Here is a 17,287-nt window from a genome sequence, read left to right on the forward strand (position 1 = left end):
GTGTCGTACACAGCAGGCGGCTTCATTGCAGGTGCGGCGTGGGCACATATAAGAACACGGCGATGAACAGCTTCAACGTAGGCCGCATCACGTTTCGCTGGCCGGCAGACACCGAACACACAAAAATAAGCAGCCGAATAGGCGACGTGCGCGTTGCTCATTAATCACAATGACAAAGATATTGCGCTCGCCGCCGCCTACCTTAATCTCTGAGCGTGAAACGAGTCCTCTCAGCGGTTTTTATCGATGTACCTCATCGATTCCACAAAAAAAGAAACGGGGCCAAGAGTACCGTGCCCCTCATCATTGCCGGTGACTTCAAGATCGTTTATTCATAACCCAACAACGCCTGGTTCTGACACAACAGGAAAGGCGTTTTTGCTGTGGACTGGGCATCACAAGACCTCGTTCTCGCATCTAGGACACGTTCAATGATGACCTTGTTCAAGAACTGCGAAGAACTCCTTCCACACATGAGCACAGGTTCGTGAAACGCCTGCGCGTTCTCCGCCATAACGGACAAGTATAACACTACATATCAGCATATCGCTTCTGTTGTTGGTAATATCCAACGTTGCTGTTGACATCGTTACGCAGCCGTAAACAACTGGTTATATAACAAATATGTGACTCTTGAACATAAGTTTGTGCGTACAACATTTATACATACCTCTAGCGTGGTTTCGTAACGTTTCGGTCAATAAAAGATTTACGCCACAGTCACCTTCCAACCGAATGCTTCGCATAACATCGATTCCCGCGGTACGTGGGATCTGCCGAATTTTTAAACTTTATTGTCCTATAAGAAGCCCGTTGACACTGCCCTAACTGGTCTGCAATTTGCAGGGTGCAATACCTTCTCTTTATTGTATGTGTGAACATCCGAACAAAATAAAACGCATCACAAAAACAGCAGTTGTGTGATTCCTCATGGCCAAATGGTGCCTGGTCAGCAACGGCCCTTCTGTCCATCACATTTGTGGTCTGGCACGTTCGGAGCCGGCATAGAAGCAAACTTTAGAAACCGGGCGTACAGGTCAACCACAGCTGCCGGTTGATCGAACGATATCATGTGGCCGCCGAAGAGCACGGTATTGTACATGAGTGTACCTGCTACTTTCTCGTAACCCAGAAGTAGCTTATTGCGTGTGCCACTTTTGTACCAAGGGTGCCGAGCAGCTTTCCGAAACATTCCGGCGCCTCTCCAATTTAAGTTCGAAAATAAACGTTCCATTTTAGTGGCCGGGAACACAGCGTCCAGTTGTGCTGTGTAAAAAAGGACCCGAACATTGTTCAGCACGTCCACCAGTGCTGGCGTCAGGTCGACGAAGAAGTCTCCCACAGCTAGCCTCATTACAAGTTGGGTCCTAGTGCCATCGAGGGTTCTGGAAGTATCAACGTGAATTATGCGTTTGAACCCTGGACTGTCTGCATATTTTATGTATTTGTAATGCTGTATCGAGGCTACAGGTCGTATAATGCTTCCGTGGCTCTCAAAGCCTGTGAGTGCCTCGAACAAGCTTTTATGACCGCCTGGATGCATGTTGAGAACCGTATGGCTCAGCAATCCTGCCGCTGCTGTATAATTGTGTGCCTTGACAAGATACTGTATAGCTTCAAATCTCTGGGAAAACTTGTCGCGGCCTTGTTCGTCTAGCAGGCTGGAACAATACAGGTAGTCGGCTGAGTTGATCATTTCTAAAAGCGGGAAGACAAAGCCGACGCCGAGCATCACCCCCTTCAGGCGTAGTGGAAACTCATCCGGTTTTCGCGTCAGCACCCTTTGCGCCAGTCCAACAGCTGACCTTGCTGTAAAGAAAAAAAAGGTCAGAGTTTCACACCAAAGACCAAGCAATGAATGCGATAGCAGCAAATTGTAATGTTATACGGAGTGAGGCTGGCAGGTGACTCTTTTGATTACGATCTCGCCTAACTCTACAAAACGGAGCTGCAAGAGAATACGGCCGCTCCAGGGACAGATGCTCTTTTCTTACAGTCTCTTCCGGTTGAGAGCGCAGCACGTAGAAGGGTATACGAGCCACCCGCTGATGGCTACCGCGATAGCGCTCGCGCCAGCGGTCGTGACCGCGCCCTTAGAATCAAAATTCAAAGTTGCTGCTCGAGCGATCCCCCCGCCCCTCCCAATCGCGTCTTTTCATGCTCGTTGAAGACGGGCGGGGCGTTTCCTCTCAGCTTCGACGGCGGGCCTCCCCAGCGGGGTAAAGTTATCGCAGGCGCCCTCCGAACGACAGAGATGGGCCTGCTCGTTTGACCTGTGCTTCAGCCGCGTTCGTCGCCCCCGCTAGCGCGCTTTTACCCGCGGTAGAAAATGCGATGCAGGGAGGGGGGGATGTTATCAATTTGGACTTTATACGGGGCATGACGGCGACGTCAATGGCGACGGCAAAAAATTAATTGATAATTGATATCGCCACAATAAAAAAGGCGAGGAAATGCCCATTTCAGCACGCATCTAGTGACATTTTGAAGCTTTTTAAAATCATTTCAGAACACCCGACTTGTCTCTTTGCGGACATACCTTTTCACATTGAAATGCAGGAACCAACGTTTCTTCGAGCAGATTATTAGACTCGCCACGACCCACTGCTATATGTTTTAGAAGGACTGACAATAATTATACGAACTAAAACAATTTTAGTAATACAGTCCATATCACACTTGTCTAGAGAGGCCTGTCGGCCGCTTCAAGCTCCGTTTTTTTTCGAAAATAAGCGGAGATCGACGCTGTAATGATACCAAACATAGTCATACGGCATGCAAGGTGACAGTGCTATTCATTCAAGCATGAACGGGAGCTTGTAGCTAATACGAGGCAACAGCTGTGGACGGCGCCAGCGTCCAAAGCCGCGTGATCGACCGCTCTGGACAAATATGAGTCAGACTGTGCATGGTTTTCAATGGTGTGGCGGAAACTTCACCGGTCAAAACGTCTAGCCGTAAAATGGTGACGCGGGACACGCCGTAAAAATGTTTATCAGAATTTTTTGTGCCTGCAGCACCAACGAAATATGCACACGCACCGCATGCTGTAAACACTGGTAGGTGAGTGCGATATTGATTATACGGAGCAAACAAGACGAGGCCCCATTACGTAAGCCTGTGTTGCGGCGATTCTAGTTTGTGTGCCCGCGGTTCACTGCGCATGCGTGCATGCCGGACTCGATAGGGGGTTTGGGTTTCAACAGCCCCCACTAAGTTCATGCCGTTTCTCAGTGTCAACTCGTTTCACCTCGTAATAACTTTAAAATAAAGCGGGAATGCCTAATAATACAAGGCATTCATTTTAAGCACTAATTACGACCCGCCTCGCAAAAGTAGACCGCGTACAGTAATCTGGATGGCTTATTCGCGCAGCACAAAGGTTTTTCCACAATGCAGCCTAACGTACCTTATTTTCTGAATTTCAAATTAATACTAATTGAAATGGGTACCGGCACGAAAATTTTTAGCTCACGTTTTCTCTTGTAAAATGCTTGAGTGCGCCTTGAAAAACTTATAATCATGTTTTTATAAGCCAGTTTTGGTTACTACAGTATCCTGACGTCACCACACGGTATGAGATTCTCGTCACGTGCTCGCACAAGATATTGCGACGTTTCCACGGTCGCTCCACTCCGTAGTTTCGTTGTTTACGCACAAGCGCCCATTTCGTATGTTTTAGTAAACCTGACGTCATCACAACTAGCCATACTGGTGCGTGATGTCGCCATGATTGATACTGCCGGAAGTCATGCTAGTGTCAATGTCAGTAGGTGCGTGCTGAAGTAAACTTGAATGACAAAATGAAATACCTTGTCAGCATTTACTGATCTTGCTCACAGCCGTCTCCGCATACAGGAGATTTGTATACGGTGGCATGGAGCCATCTTCGGAAATTGGTGTCAGTGGACCTTCAACAGTGCAAATCCTACTCAATTAGCAAGAACAACGTTCGATTCTGCCGCTATAATTCGTGTTTCTTTTTTTCACTTTCAGCGGAATATAAGAACACGTTCTGGCTGGTTTTCAGACCGTTTAACTCGAGTTTAAGATTATGTTTTACGTCCGAAAACCACGATATGATCATGAGAAACATAGTACAGGAGAGCTCTGGAAATATCGACCACCTGGAGTTATTTACTGTGCACCTAAATGTAAACACACGACCGTCTGGCATTTTCCCTCCATCGGAACACGGTCACCGCGGCCGGGATTCGATCTCACGACCTTCGGTTCAACAGTCGATTACTATAACAGCTAGACCGCCATAGCGCGTAGTTTACAACATAGATGTGTTGTTTATGAAATGTCGAAATTTCTAAACCGTAATTCAACAACACAGCGCCACCAAGTTAGGACGTTAAATTAATATATATAGACGAGTAACTGACCCTCATACGTTGCAACATAAGATTGTCACTTGTTTCCGGGTTCAAAAAAAAAAAAAAACCAAAAAATGAACATATGTGCGACATTGTCTACTAACTACTATTAATAGTAGGCCTTAATAAAACAGTACAGATCAGATAAATAGTCACTTTTACCCATGCAATATTTGCATATCGTGATGTTATGGAGGATACGAAATCAGAGGATGAAGAAAGCTGTAAGTGGAAATTCCACGGCGTGGCAACAAGCACAGACACTATACATTCTTCTTGGTGGATATCTATTCAAGCTGAAAGTCTTTTTGACGAGTTCAAAGAGGTAAACGAGTGCATATCTCTCTTATATCGCCCCGGCCTTGTATATCAATCACCTTATTACTTGGAGTTATATTTTGCTTATGTTTAGATGAGCATCGTTTCGTGTTGCTGCTAAACACGGTTTGAATTTTAACTTCATTTTAATGTATTTCTTCATGCGTCAGCAAAATAGATAGCAGAAGCGATTTTCAATTGTCTTTTGCCTCATATTATTCAAATAAACGATGCATTTACATGTGCTGTTAAAATTTGTGAAAGGTTTTCCTTTTTGCCTGCCTTCATGCAGCTGCAATGCCGCAAGAGTGTTATAGGTGTTACAGGCGTACACGGTGTTGTCAGGCTGTCGAAATATAGCTGTTGTCTCGAACTCCTCGGCTATCATGTACTGATATGACGGCGAAATGAAATTGCAATTGAAGTACACTAAGATGCATATATTACCGCCGTAGGATTCTCCGGCGATGAAGAAATCCCTGTCACGATACTCCTCGAACAATCTCAGAAACCGTCTGAGAAATTTCATGCCGTGCGTGGTAGCCAGCTCGAGCGTGGCCGGGTAGTCGCCCTTCTTATCGAAGCTGTACCCGGCACCGGCAGGTTGGTCCAAATAGATAATGTTGAAGTTATGCAACAGAGTGCTCCTCCTGCAGTAGAACGCCCCGCCAGCGTCGATGCCAAGAGGACCAGTTTCAAGGAACTGGCCGTAAAGGGAAGATTTTCCCGGACCACCTTGGAGCCACAGAAGTAGGGGTTTGCGACGCGAGTCGTCCTGCACAAACACAATGGATAAAAAGAAACGCGTATAACTGCAACAGTTAGTGCATTAGGGTCACAATTACAGGGCAATATTCCAGCTAGATAGACAGCAGTCTTTAGGGGTATCCCCGGAGATGTTAGGGAAAATTTAGTAACTTGCGATAAGCTCCAGTTTACCGTTGACCGGGACATAAAAAAACAAAAACAAAAAACAAATTATGGCAGCTTCGGACTAGTGGTTCCAAGATTGAAGGAAGAGCGCAGCAGGGTGGCCTTCCTCGTTGCTGTTTATTTTTATCTTTCTTTCTTTCTGTTTCTCTATGTATCATGTATGTGGTTTTTGTATCCATTACTTTCCATTTCTTTCTTTGTATTTCTTTCGCTCTCTCTCTATCTATTTCTTCCTCCTTCTCGCTCTTTTCTATCTTTATTTCTCTTTCTTCCCTTTCTTTCTCTCTCTCTCTCTTTCTTTGGTTTTCTTTATTTATCTCTTTCTTTCTCTTTCCGTCTTGCTGTCTGTTTTTTGCATCTCGTTTTCATGTCGGTTTCTTTCTCTCTATTTCTATGTGTTTCACTGTCTTTCAATCTTTTTATGTCTTTATTCCCTTTATTTCTCTGTATTTTCCCCTTTATCTTTCTTTCTGTCTCTCTATTTTCTCTATCTTTCTATCTCTCCCTTTCTCGTGTTTCACGTGCTGCACTTCGCCGAGCAGAGTTTACGTTTAACGCTCGCAGCTACTGCGCTCGGTAGTGGGGCTTGCCCAATTCTTGTGGCACGTCTACCCGCCTGTGGAGCTTTCTACGACTGAGCACAAGTTACCCATAGCTTAAACAGTTTCGCTGTCAATAAAATTTCGTTTTTTTTATGGGTACCAGTCCTAATGTAATTAATTCAAAGCAGAGTGTCTGCTGCATGACGTGTCTCGAAGATAATACAAAGAACCCTTGGAGTTCCACGGGCCAAAACCACAACATCATGTCGCATGCCTTAGTGGGGTCTCTCTAACGTGCACCTAAACTGAAGGTGTTTTTGCCTTCCGTGGTCGTCGAAATGCGGCCGCTTTAGCCTGGTATCAAACCCACGCCTTTGACCATAGCAGCGCGGCACATTACCGGTGTGGCGCTGCTGTGCCCATTATAAACTCCCTTAGGGCAACTAATACAAGCAGGCATGCAAGGTATTCACTATGCCATAAATCACCATAATTTTAGGGGCGAAGCTCCTTAAGGCGGCACCCGTTCGTCCCTCGTAGTCGTAGTCGTAGTAGTAGTGCGTAACCAGTCTTACGCTTTGACCTCCAAGGTGGTGCCAGTGGGAGATTTTTCCTGTGCGTTGTTGAACACTAAAAATTCGCAGCGTGCGCGTTAACTAAAAGCCGAATTCTTCTGTCTCTCATTCCCCATTAGCAGCCTTTGGCATGTTCCAGTAGGAAACGTTAGTAGAAGTAGAAGTGTAAGTTTTAGCTAAAAGCCGACTTCTTCTGTCTCTCATTCCCATTAGCAGCCATTGTTTACCTCCAAGGTAGTGCCTGGTGAGATTTCTCCTGTGCGTGATTAAACAATAAAAATTTTGTTCAAAACGCCGTTGATTGATGAAATAAACCAACGAAAGACGCCAGATGTTTTGTAAAAGCAAAACGAAAGAACGCCAGATGTTTCTAAAGCAAAACGAAAAGACGCCAGCTGCTTAACGAAAGACGCCAGATGTTTTCTAAAGCAATGGTTTTCTAAACAATGAAAATTCACAGCGTACATGTAAAATTAAAGTGAGCTGCAAGTCGTCATAACTCATCGAACCTTTAGTATAAACGCGCCCGATCTCACGTCGGTGATAATGTACTGGGCAGAATTCACGGAAGATTCACGGTTTACCGATGAACCTCCGCAGCTTCGCCCACTCATCATCACTCACTCCGTGGATATGCTGTGATTTTTTTGTGAAGTAGGGAAGCAACCACTATGCCATTATTGGTCATTGTGCGGAGAAGCGAGGTATACTTGTTACACATGTGTAAGGTATTGTATGCCCTTAGTTGATGCTGTGACTGATGACGTTGCGAGTCTCGCTCATTAATGGCGGTCGAGAGTGACGGGCGAGGAGGAAACAGCGCTGAAAGGAGGAGTTTGCGCTATTCACTGGCAAGGTGTGCGGCAAGTGCGTCTGCTTATTCCTAATTTCAAACAAAGCGGCACATGAGCTGAGTTCTGTCTGGGGTGACTGCTCTTAAACGCACCCCAGCACAAATACAATGTGCCGCACCAAATTTTGTCTACAGCAGCCACACTACTCAGAGTGTTATCTTAATCACAATACAAAATTGTTTCGGCCTGTTCTTTCTGAACGATGAGTGACACAAGCAAAAGTCACAGTTTCGCCGCAAGGGTGAAGCAATGAATACGATAGCAAGAAAAGCGGCCCGTGATGGACTGGCTGCTACGCTGCAAAAACATCTGCCCCCCGGCAGCAACTACCGCGCGAGCAGACAGCGGAAGGGCCATGTTCTCCCTGCGCAAATGTTAGAAGAAGCGAGGGAGCTGGCCGACGACATTTAAATGCGCTCGTTGCGCTCCTCGCGCCATCTCGCTGGTAATGAATAAACGCTTATAAACGCCTGCCGTCTCCGAGTCCTGCCAGCAGTAAAGGGTATGTGTATAACGCTCGCCGTTAGCTACTTGAAGGATCTGCGCTTTTTGGCGTAGTGGTTAGCGCCACGCGCTGCGGAGAGAGAGGTCACTGGTTCGATTGCGCGCTTTGGAAGCATTTTCCTGAATTATTTTTCTTTGGGACACCTATATATATATATATATATACGGTGCATGACGGCGGCGGCAAAAACCAGCCGAGACTGTCCATATTCTCATGATGGTTAGCGCAGACGCAACACAGACGAAAAGAAGAAAAAACGACGACACAAGCGCTAACAACTGAATGTTTATTGGAAGATCACAAATATATATGTCTGAGAAAGAGAAAAAACAACAAACCCGCACATGCGCCAAAGATAATTGACAGATAAAAACGTCTCTGCTAACAGAACTACGCCCTTTCCAGGAAAGACTCGCGTATTCGGGAAATCGCGGAAGCATTTGAGATGATCAAAAAGAAAGACACGTGCGTGAGCTGCCCTTGTATAGCTTTGATTGTCGAGTGTCTTTCCTGGAAAGGGCGTAGTTTTGTTAGCAGACACGTTTTTATCTGTCAATTATTTTTGGCTCACGATCGGGTTTGTTGTTTTTTCTCTTTCTTAGACATATATATTTGTGATTTTTCAATAAACATTTGTTGTTAGATAGCGCTTGTGTCGTCGTTTTTTCTCCTTTTCATCTGTGTTGCGTCTGCGCTAACCATCATGAGCATTTTCCAACTCGCCCAATTCGCACCCTCCTACTGTCCATATAATTGCTATCGCAATAACATATAGGGATGCTTCGCCTGCCGGTTCTGCTGAAAAAGCTGCCCGAGCAGAGGCACCGCGATGGCGATTCCGACGCATGAATCCAGATGTTCGCGCCGCCGAAACATTACATAACCATGCATCGTCGCTGAGAGGACTCTGCCGTTGGCGCCGCCTTAGCAGAATATTATCGCCGTCGAGAAGTACACGCAAGTCTGTCTAAAAGTATTTGCCTCGCATATCGCAAGATCAGAACCCCTTAAAAACTACGCTGAAATTCGGCATGACGGAGTATTGTATCGTCCCCGGTGATTTTTTTTATTATCTGCAAATATGTAGTCGATACTGTAGTACGACCGTAACAATGGCGTAGTTATATGGTCTACTTATTCATAGGTGCGTGCGCACAGATGATCATGTCATCAATGCATGTTCAGAAACATCCATCGAAACTTTGTCCTACCTGGAACAAAAGTACTTTTGTAAATAAAACGAAAGACATGCTCTACGTCACGTATGTCTTGCCTTCGACACGATGTGTAAGAAGAACAAGTTCGTTGACCTCTCGCCGTCGTCGACTGGGATGAATCCAGAATAGGCTTCGAGATTTGCGCACGGAGCTGGCAGAAATGCACGGCTGGCATTTCTTAAGTGTTCAATCTTATCAATGTTTATGTAGTCATTTGTGATCGGGAGCAGGAGGTCGCCGGAACTCGGGCTGGAATAGATACACGTTGTACATGAAACACATTAAATATCCTCGCTAACATTTTCAAAAAGTAAATGTTGAATAAAATGTGAAATCTCTGTACATTGCAGCTCCTTCGACGAGCCACTGTATATCCTTTTCGACACGCACTATGATCGATTGTCTATGAATGCGTGGAATTTGTATAATTCGATGCCTAGATTCAGGAGACCAAATTCAAAGCAAGTGGAATTGATTGATTGAATAACTTTATTGAAAGCAGTCCTGAAGCTCGGTTTTTTAGGCCGAGGCGAACTCATACTCTCTCTATGAAGCAAGGTTTGTCGAAATGAATGCTTCTTGTTCGAGGGAGAAGCAGGGATGATCGCTTTCGTAATGCGATATCATCCACTACGAACGCGCAAACCACACATTTATGTTGTCAACACTCTTTGAGAAACAGGTGGCACCGCCCGCTTGTTCTAGCACACCATGTGTAATGGCGATTTATAGTAGTCACTGTGTTCGGGCGATGCTTTACGATCAGCCAATAATCAGTGTGCATTAATTAAGCTACGATTTCTAGGAAATATGATTAGCCATTCAAAATTTAGATAATTGGGCGGAGATTATTTAATCAATTTTTCTCTTCAAGGTAGGCAATAGAATATAATGCAGGGGTCTCAAACTGAACTCAGATAGCGGGATGCAGTCACGAAATTTAATGCAAGAGAATTGACAGCCTTGCCCATAGCTCTTATGTAGGTCATTTCTCGAGATCTGGCGTCAGGATGCGAGAAACATATCGATATATACCGTCCTCCTGAATGACTGAAATCTGGACTCCGAGTTTTTCCTTCCACGGTTATGCTTGAATGCGTAGTAACAGCATGGGGAGCCTGAGTCACGTATGCCACGTACAGGATTTCCATGACCTTTGGAATGGCATTTGGCCTTTGGTATGAGCCACACGTAATCTGCACTCAATATCACCTCGGGATCAGCGAGAACAGACATTGAAAATCTTAACGCGATAGCGATAAGGAGCCCGTGTCACAGATGTGCCTCCGTCGGGAGCGTTGTCGGTGAGCGAAAAAAAAAATTGCGAAGCTTACACTAAGCCGCGCAAGGCTTGAAACTGCGAAACTGGACGATTCTGAAGACTAATCTGGTTGCTTCTAGGTTGTTTCTAGGCCTCAGCTAGGTGCTGCAGGTTGTTTCTGGGTTGCTCATTGGACGTTGCTAGGCTTCGCCCGGGTGATGCTAGGTTGTTTCTACGTTGATTCTGAGCGCGTAGACGTTCGAGCTAAACCACAGACAGTCACAGACACGACATGAATGTTTAAACTCTAGAGACAGAATCTCGCGCTGAAACCAAGCGTTCGTACCTCTCATAGAACTACGGGCTGCTTATTCTAGTTGTTGCGAGGCAGAACTTGGTTGCAGCTAGGTTGAACTCAGTAGAACTTGGCTATGTCGAGGTTACCCTGGTGTGGCTAGATTGAGCTGGGCTATATCGAGGCTGACCTTCGTAGTCGCTATGTTGAACTTGGGTATATCGAGGTTAAGCTTGGTGTACCTGCGAAGCTTACACTAAGCTGCGCAAGGCTTGAAACAGCAAAACTGGACGATTCTGAAGACTATTGTGGTTGCATCTAGGTTGCTTCTAGGTGGACCAGCGGTGAGTATTAGGATTTACACAATTTTTGTGGCCCGTACAAGTTTGATGACGATAGTTTTCTTCTTCATTTTTAGTGGACCAGTGGCGAGTACTGGAATTTGTCCAATTTCTGTGGCACATGCCCGTTTATGATAATGATAGTTTATGATAATGAAAGGCCGCACAGTGGCTTGCTTGCTTGCTTATTCCTTGTGTTTGGCTCACACCCACAACGGAGGATTGGCCAAGAAGCTGGCGGTTACAGTAAATTGGAACATTGAGTAAAAATCAGGGAAAGAGAAAAGTGGCTTTTTTTTCAAAAAGATGAGGCGATTGTTGTGACACGAGAAAAGGAAATAAAGAAATAAATAGGATTTTGTTTGGGGGGGGATGAGAAACAATAAATTGAGAAACAATGAATTAACAAGGTAATCTCATTGGGTCACCCAGGAATTCGCAGAGGGCCCCGCAGACGTTCCTCTTACTAAATTGCAATGAAGCAGCCCCAAAGGAGAGGATATTTATAGTACTTAGTGGTATTCCTAATTTTTCGAATAAAATTTCAAAGCACTTCTTCTTTTAATTTTTGAAACGGTGATGTCTTAGTAGACAATGGTCGATATTTTCAGGTTCGTTAGAGTTGAGACACAAAAGGGATGGTACCAGATCAGACCTGTTTAAGCAAAAATTAAGCAGTGGAATACGGCGTCTTAACCCATATATGCCCAAACTCAAGTAAAAATGACAGAACAAATATTTTTTTTTCATGAAATGTGTACTTCTACCCTCAAAAGAAAGCACAAGTTGTTTATTTACTGCCAGGTAAACGCAACACGGTTTTTCAAGCCGTCCTATACATATACGACACTGGGAATTAGGGGTATATGTGCGTGTGTGGTAAGCCTTGAAACATTTCACGTGCACACCGACATTGCACTTCTTCCTCTCCATGACGTATTTCATACAAAGCGCGCGTTTGCCCGGAGAAAGCGGTCGGCACGCGGCAGCATGAAAAGCAAACAATGTCTAGGCTTGCACACGTTGAGATTGGGGCCTGCTTGATGTGCTGTAGGTGGCGCTAGTCATCAGCTAAAAAATAGCGATGTTAAAGTGCATCAAAGAAGTGTCCTATATGTAGGACACTGGGCATATATGGGTCAGTTTAGTGATGGATGCTTTCAATTTACGTGTGGGACACCATTTATTATCCCATGCAAAATACAAGTGCGAATATTCTGAATTCGGTATGTTAATCTTTTCTGAATATTCAGAAAGAGAAAATTTTCAGAACCTCGCCGCTGTAAAATAAGCTGTAAGAGGCATAACAGACAAAATTGGGCCATCTCTCGCCAGTGAGTCAGCCATCTCGTTTACAGATATACCACAATGACCTGAAACCCACATCAACCTCACTAGGCGAATATTTATGGGGATTAATGATCTTAATGTGTTTAGAATAGCTGACTCCTAAGTTGAAGAGAGGGATGAACACACAGAGAACACACACATCACCAGTCACTATAGGAGCTGTCAAATGATTTATTGGAAGTTTTTGAAGGGCTAAAATAACTGCCGTTAACTCCGCTTCAAATATAGGTGTATAATCTGGAAGGCGTAATGAATATGACCAGGATAATGATTGAGAGACGATACCTACACCTGCTCTCGTATCATTCATGAATGCATCTGTTGCAATTACACTATCAAATCCTAATTGTAAGAGGTGGTCTTCTAATAAGCCAATTTTATACTTAGAGGGCAAGAGTTTGGCATTTGCTGGGAATATGTCGTCGAATTCTATTTTTACATTGCATATGGCTTTATCTGATGGAATGATTTCGAATATATTAACATTTAAGGGATCCAGTTGTTTGAACAAACAAAACCTGAGGTTTGTAGAGACGGGACCAGTGCTCATTGAAAAAAGCGCTCGATTCAGCAAAAAATACGAATGGCAACCGTCTTAAAGTGGACTCATATAATTTTAATTATGTTTTAACAGTCAAAATACGCAATCTGCAAGCAAGAGTGGATATCTTAGCTTCTAGATACAAAACGCTATTAGCTGTAATTTTTTGAACACCAAGACAACTCCGAAGAGCTTCTCGCTCTAAGAGTGGCACATATCGGTTTGATGACGATAGTTTTCTTCATTTTTAGTGGACCAATGGTGAGTAGTGGGGTTTACCCGATTTCTGTGGCACATGCCCGTTCATGATAATGATAGTTTTCGCGTAGGCCGCACGGCACATTCCCGTAGGCCGCACAAATTACGGCTCGCCTTAATAGCTTAGCTTTTAAAAATCAGATGGACGCAGAGGAAAAGGATCACGGTTCAAGCTGGAATCAAACCCAGATATTCTGCGTGGCAGTCGTGTTTACTACCGCATAGCCGCGCCAGTTCTAACTGCGTCGGCGTAAAACTCTGTGCAGGCGTCATGTCGGGGCAACGTCAATCGTGTTGCAATGTTGGCTATCCGCTTTTATAACAATTTAATAAACATTACACGTGCGCTCCCATGACTCGCCAAGCTGTAGCCAACCGTTGCTCGGGGCTGGATGTCTACGTCGACGACCGCTACATCATCGCATCGTGGCGTGCACTAGGTTTCGATAAAACAGACGTCTCTGCTCGAACGTCAGCGCCAACTTTACTTCGGACGATAACCCGCCCTCTGATCGTCAGTGTAGTCGATGTGTTTAGTAAGCCCACGAAATACCCAAAACTAATCAAAGTGCAGAGAGACGCCGATGCAACTCGCAACGCTGAGCTGAAAGTAAGAAAAGACGAAGAAGAAGAAAAAGCGTCATATGCGGCTACTCACTTCTGGGCTCGCATGACATCGACTCCCACAATGCGCGATATGTGCCAAAAGTTTTCTCTAGATATCAATTCCATCGATGTTGCACGCAAGCTGTGCAGACTCAATTTCTTACCCTGGATGCGGGGGCCAGTGCACCTTCGTCGCACCTCCGGATTCGCACCGTCCCCATGCTAGAGTTGAAATCAAAAGAACCACGGCACTTCTGTACAACGTCATCCTTCCGTACCCCACGACGGAGTAAAAATATTGTATCGCTTACTCAGAACTGGAAGCTCTATTGCTTGAAAAGAAAATGTATACCTAAACTCGGGCTGAACTGTCCTTGTCCTTTTTGCGCTTTTGTTATACAAGAATGGATCAGTACCACCTAGTTCGCCTTTATGTTTTGCAACAATAATGTAGATTTCGTTCCCTGGGCAGTACTCAAGTTGCGCTTCAAAAAAAAAAAAAAAACAATGCCCCTGCGCTTGTTCCGCGCGCAGCATCTGGTGTCCTAAAAAAAATAGCATGTTTTTGTTCGAAATCTACAGTCTACTTCGCAAAAGTAAACCAATATTTCTTTGCTTGAGAACACAAAGACAATTGTCAAAAGCTAGAACAACATTTTCTGGCGGACATAATCCTGTGGAGATTTAGGATAGAGTTTTTAGCCTCTGTGTTAACGTACCGTGGAAAATTATCGTATGCCGTGTGCACGGATTAGTGCACCGACCAGGATTAAGCATAAATAACACAAGGAAGCACGACACTCGCTTATTTTTGTGTTACCGCTTAGTCCTGGTCAGTACAACCACACGACGTTATGATTAATATCCAACTAGTCAACTTTACACTCGTTATTCACGTAGTAAAGTTCGTTATTCACATAGTAATGTTGGTTATACATGGAAGAAAGCGTTTTAGGTTTCACGAAAGACATGCCATTAAGCACAAGTAAACGCACTTATCGAGGGCTTAAAGCCCTGGGAAATGTGCCTAGAAGGTTACGCTTTCACAACACTCTAAAATGCAGCGTTCTCTTGCTACGATGAATTAGAAAATAGCGCTGTATACTTTGTACATGTTTATTACGACTAGCTATGTGGTTAACAGAAATTTTGAAATTTCATTAAGTGACATTGGAATCCACTGCTTATGACAGCATAAGGGGTTGCTGTGGGCGATATCGCGATTCAGAGGGCTACGATTTGCCAAACAATGCATACGTTAGAGACTGCAACATAATTAACGTATTAATAAATCGCCCTCGTGGTGCGTTTTTGGAGCCGCTTGGTTACCTCAGATGGTACAGGGCGAGTGTCTGGGGAGGCAGGCGTTGGTCCTGAATGCGACTCCCGGTCCGGGACAAATTTTTCGTCAACAGTCAACCTTTCGTTATCAGAAACGCGTATGCGGATTTCTTTATAGCATTTTACTAAACGCAAGTGGATGCCAACTGTCTCCTTTCACGCAGCTGCCTTCAACTTGCGGGCTTCAGCACAAATGATTTCCTAATAACTATTGCGATATCCCAAAACCCGTAATACTCATGGTATCTTTTATGTGCAGTGTGAAGCTATTTTTGTGAGCTCTGCGCCAGTTAAACTGGATGTAACGAAACCGAGTTTTACGAAACTTCCCATCTAACAAAAAAAAAATGCATCTCGGACAGGTACCCATAGGTTTCAACGTTGTTACCAACAGGAATTAACAAGACTAACTTGATAACAAATCCCGGTTCAAGAGTTGCTCCTAAAAATAAATGAGTAAAAAAGCGGTTATTTGAATAATATTGAGCAATTTGTGTAACACATTAGTAAAAAAAAAAAAGCTTCGCCGTAGACCTCGAAGCTCCAGCTTCAAGGTCTAGATAAAACATAGATAAGAAAGAGAGGCAAGACACACAAAAATGCGTGTCTTTTCCCTCTTTCGTGTATGCGTTTTCTTTTTGTGCACTGTTTTTTTTTCTTTTTTAGAAAATGAATATACACCAACAAGCCCTACTTCCAATTTTGATCCTAAAATTTCTTTCTTAATTTTACAAACTTCACAATTTAACAAAATACATCGTGCGTGGTCAAAAAAATTACGTAGCCCGTTATCTTTTAATAAGGAAAAGCGTATTTTCAACTGACTGCTACTTGTGGTCAGGGCAACATCTTGCACGACGCTTGCAGTAAGCTTAGTGGGTTGCTTATTTATTGCTAATGGGGCTGTAACCACTTGCGCTTCAGCAAGTTTTCTTTCATGTACCTGCCATATTAAGCGCTTCGTGAAAATATCTTCAAGGAAACATTCGCACAATTTCGCACAATGTGTCTAAATCTGGCTCAAGGCAACGATCATAGTCTATGAACACGAGCAACCACCATCATGTGTTTTATTCTTCAGAAGAATTGTGAACCTAAAATATCAGCGTATGCAAACACCTCCAGCGCAGCTTGCCGTACTTTCATGTTTTCAACAACAACCTGAGGCTCAGGATTTTTTCAGGAAGCGAGGTATTATCTCAAATCTCCATTCTTTTTAATACATGCGACACATTTATAGCGCAAAAGTAGAACGTAAAGAAATTCTGAAAAGAAAAGAAGAAACACAGTGCACAGGCCTCGTTCTTCTCTTCTCAGCATTCCTTTTCCGTATACTTTTGCGCTAAAAAATGCGTCGCATGTGATACAGAACCAACTCGCCAACTCTCCCAACAGGAAATTTTATTGAAGTTTTATTCCTCTTATTGTTCGGTTCTCGCGAACCAACAAGGTCACGATGACATACATTTATTTTTAAGGTGTCTTTGTCACACTGAAATCTTGTAAAACCGTCACTGAGACCTAAAGGCATGTAACAATTGCGTCAGTGTTCGAAAGACCGGACATGCGCAGCGGTGTTTATCCCACAATTTCACATTGTGCTATGCACTTCCCATAAAACTTCGAGGTCATTGCGCATACGTAAAGCAGCTGCGGGAGCGAATACCTTGTTTTTTTTTCAAAGCTGACACCTTGCTGTGGTTGGTAATTGTTCAAGTTTCGCTGGGTTAGCGAGCCCGAGAATTAAAAAAAAGAATGGTGCTTGTCGAGCGCAGCTATTTGTAATATAAAAACATAGGTTATCCCTCTCTGGCACTAAACATGCCCTTCCTATTTTAACAGCAAAGCGGTTCTTGGTCAAGCCTTTCATGTCCGGGATCCGTGGTAACGCTTGTGGGCTTCATAAACGGGTATGCGCCACAGACATTGGGTAACTCCCACTACTCACCACTGGTCCACTAAAAATGA

General features: G+C 44.2%; 1 protein-coding gene across 3 annotated transcripts in view; it reads right to left on the reverse strand.

Moving 5' to 3' along the window:
- Positions 1-287: 287 nt before the first annotated feature.
- Positions 288-17,287, reverse strand: part of LOC119372061 (probable serine carboxypeptidase CPVL) — a 183,654-nt gene continuing 166,654 nt past the window's right edge. Inside the window, exons 1-4 of one of the 3 annotated variants that reach the window (XM_037642513.2) lie at positions 14,143-14,299; positions 9,383-9,575; positions 5,148-5,475; positions 288-1,809 (exon numbers count right to left, since the gene is read on the reverse strand). In XM_037642513.2, the coding sequence (XP_037498441.1) occupies positions 950-1,809; positions 5,148-5,475; positions 9,383-9,575; positions 14,143-14,246 (1,485 nt within the window). In that variant the 5' untranslated portion in view covers positions 14,247-14,299 and the 3' untranslated portion in view covers positions 288-949. Of the gene's footprint in view, positions 1,810-5,147; positions 5,476-9,382; positions 9,576-14,030; positions 14,300-17,287 lie in introns of those variants that run through there. The other 2 variants (XM_037642514.2, XM_049420237.1) reach the window with 2 other exon arrangements.

Source organism: Rhipicephalus sanguineus, chromosome 10 (assembly GCF_013339695.2).
Source record: "Rhipicephalus sanguineus isolate Rsan-2018 chromosome 10, BIME_Rsan_1.4, whole genome shotgun sequence".
Lineage (NCBI taxonomy): Eukaryota > Metazoa > Arthropoda > Arachnida > Ixodida > Ixodidae > Rhipicephalus > Rhipicephalus sanguineus.